Source organism: Chrysochloris asiatica, unplaced genomic scaffold, assembly GCF_000296735.1.
Source record: "Chrysochloris asiatica unplaced genomic scaffold, ChrAsi1.0 scaffold00409, whole genome shotgun sequence".
Taxonomy (NCBI): domain Eukaryota; kingdom Metazoa; phylum Chordata; class Mammalia; order Afrosoricida; family Chrysochloridae; genus Chrysochloris; species Chrysochloris asiatica.
The window spans coordinates 1,420,685-1,423,528 of record NW_006408927.1 but is presented as its reverse complement, the minus strand read 5'-3'; the positions used below and the strand labels follow the sequence as shown (position 1 = coordinate 1,423,528).

Genomic DNA, 2,844 nt, shown 5'->3' with positions numbered 1-2,844 from the left:
GACACACCTAAAGTTTTAATGAGTGGTCTGCGACTCTTCCCTCCCCAACCACTCTCCTCAGACACAAGGACTTGTGCTTCAGCCACATTTTCAGGATTCTAACTCCAAACCAGAAGAAACCTGTAAACTTAGTCATACCCTGCACTTTGGGATCAGTTCCAAGAGAAGCAGCTGTTTGGGATGTGCAGTGATTCATTTGGTCTCATCCTTGATCTTGTCGCAGGTTCCTTCCCACCCCACGGCCACCCTGTTGGTCAGAACCTGGAAGTGGTCCTCCATCCCCTCATCATGAACACACCCTCACCCCCTGTGCATCAAGGATCTCCTGATCCCACAGGTTCCTTCACCTTTCAGAGGAAAGAAACGTGTCTCAAGAGGAAGAGGAGTTTGAGTAGGGGGTGGGAGGAGGGATTCTCAGGAGCAGACAGCACAGAAAGGATCAAGGGCATTTTGTCCAACAGCCCCTGGGAGCTGCCAGCCTACTCACCAACCCCCATCCCTGCGGGCATCAGCCACCACCCCAGACCCCGTCAATGGGTCCCCACTCCCCATCCCTGCGGGCACCAGACACCACCAAGACCCCGTGAATGGCTCACCACCCCCATCCCTGCAGGCCATCAGTCACCACCCAAGACCCCGTCAATGACACAGATGCTGGAAGAACAGACTAGACACCAACAGCAGGAGTTGGATCCTTTACTGGTCTACTTAAGCGGGATGAAGCGGGAGGAGTGAGTGGCTCCAATGCCAGGCCGGCCGTGCTTGACAGGCTTGTAGGTGATGGAGAACTCGCCCAGGTAGTGACCAATCATCTCAGGCTGTGGAGGGTGGAACGGTCAGAGGACTTCGGGGAAGGGAGGGACAGCCCACCTCAGCCCGCCCTGGGCCCAATGCTCACCTTGATCTCCACCTGGTTGAAGGTCTTGCCATTGTACACGCCCACCATGCTGCCTACCATCTCGGGCAGAATGATCATGTCCCGCAGATGTGTCTTCACCACCTCAGGCTTCTCCATGGGCGGTGCCTCCTTCTTGGCCTTTCGAAGCCGCTTCAGGAGCGAGTGCTGCTTGCGGCGCAGGCCGCGGTTCAGCCGCCGCCGTTGCCGCGCACTGTACAACTGCATCAGCTGCTCACTGGGGAGGGGCGCACACAGGAGCTGAGCCCAGGCACCCACCCGAGACACACACACACACACACACACACACACACACATCAAAAGCCACACAGGTGGGGCAGCCCCTGTGCCAAGTATTCGGACCGGACACGACAGCCACTCAGCCATAATGCAGCTGGGTCCCAAGGGCTCTGATGCAGGATCCACAGCCGGCCGGCGTCTATTTTGTCCCCTCCAGGAAGCAGATACCCTTGCAAGTGACAGGGACCCCTGATGTCAATCTCCTGTGAGAGCGGAAATGCTCACAACCCACAACCATTCCTACCCCACCGTCTCCGTGCCAAATCCAGGGCTCCTGCTGGTTTACGGTTTTACACCTTTGTTTGAAAGTGATCCAAAAATTGCACAAAAAATCACACAAAGATACCATTAAACTCAACCCCTGTGTCTGTAAACAAAGCCTCATCAACACACAGACAGGTCCATTCATTTACATATGGCCTAACTCTGCGCCCCGGCCCGCAATAAGGTCATTTACAGAAACCGTGTCACCCGGCCGACCTAAGCGCGCCCCAGGTCCCCACTTACTAGGACATGTCCAGCAGCTGGTCGAGGTCCACACCACGGTAGGTGAACTTGCGGAAGGTCCGCTTCTTCTTTTGCTCCACTTCCGCCTGCAGAGAGTCGGCACCAGAGTGAACGAGATACCGAGACTCACCAACCGCGGCCACGGACGCCACGCCGGGTGCGAGACGGGGCTTCCCTCGCCAAGTCCCGCTCTAGAAACGCGGAGTCCGTGGGTACGGAATCCCATGGGCACACAGTGCGGTGAGTCCGCACCAGGATCGCAGACGCGACTACCGACGTTCGACCGGGACACGCTGGCCCAGGCGGGCTTTTCCGGCCTTAGGCCGTCCTCACACGCACGTACACCGCCCCGCGCGCTCATATCCGACTCTCCGAAGGCCTGGAGGAGGCCACCGCAGCCGCGGGACTGAAGTCCGACCCCCCCCACTGCACGTCCAGGGCTCGGATGGAGCTGGATGGCTCGGATACAGACACGGGGCCCAGCGGAACTCACCATCTCGTCGGTTCTTCTGAAAGGAACGCTTACGCCCGCGCCAGCGCAGTTAATAAGATCGCCCCGCCTACCCCACCCCCTTGGCCGTACGTGCGCATGCGTTTCCGCTTTATCTGAAACAATGGGCGCCCTCTGCTGTCCGGAGGTCGCAGAACAAGCTGCGGGGAGGTTTACTGGAGCCTTTGGCTTTCTCAACTGCTGGTACCCTCACGCTAGAGACGACTGCATAGAGTTTGCAGATCCCATTCCTCAATAGGGAGGCGTTGGGAAAGTCGCTGCTTCTTTCTGAGCCTCGTGTTTCTGCTCTGTAACCTATATAAAGCTACCCACCTTAACAAGGGGCACCCTACCAGAAGCCAACGCCTCCCTATTGAGGAATGGGATCTGCAAGCTCTATGCAGTCCAGTCGTCTCTAGCCTGAGGATCCCAGGTCGGAGTCCGGGTGTGGGACTGTGGGTTAATGCCTCAGACTTGCAAAGCGATTTGAACTGCAAGGTTGCCAGTTCAAGCTCACCAGCTGCTTCTCAGAAACCCTTATAGGGTCGCTATGTGTCGGAATTGACTCCACGACACTTTACAACAACTGTTCTGGTAACGTAGTGGTTACAAATTGGGCTGCTAATCTCAGAACGGTCAGCAGTTCGAAACT

At 57.0% G+C, this 2,844-nt stretch overlaps 1 protein-coding gene across 1 annotated transcript; it reads right to left on the bottom strand.

Annotated features, from left to right (window-relative positions):
• Window positions 1-693: 693 nt before the first annotated feature.
• On the bottom strand, window positions 694-2,198 carry RPS15 (ribosomal protein S15). Its single transcript, XM_006876747.1, has 4 exons — window positions 1,833-2,198; window positions 1,703-1,788; window positions 899-1,133; window positions 694-818 (listed from the first exon to the last, which is right to left on the bottom strand). Exons 1-4 carry the CDS (start codon window positions 2,196-2,198, stop codon window positions 705-707), a joined length of 801 nt encoding a protein of 266 aa, XP_006876809.1. The 3' UTR covers window positions 694-704.
• Window positions 2,199-2,844: the final 646 nt, after the last annotated feature.

What these genes read in the sequence shown, in the direction of transcription:
- RPS15 (XM_006876747.1), bottom strand. Translation starts at nt 2,198, where the DNA reads ATGGTGAGTTCCGCTGGGCCCCGTGTCTGTATCCGAGCCATCCAGCTC. An exon ending in GGCGTCCGTGGCCGCGGTTG is followed by an intron (nt 1,789 to 1,832) that starts GTGAGTCTCGGT and finishes GACTCTCTGCAG; the next exon opens with GCGGAAGTGGAGCAAAAGAA. An exon ending in TCAACCAGGTGGAGATCAAG is followed by an intron (nt 819 to 898) that starts GTGAGCATTGGG and finishes CACCCTCCACAG; the next exon opens with CCTGAGATGATTGGTCACTA.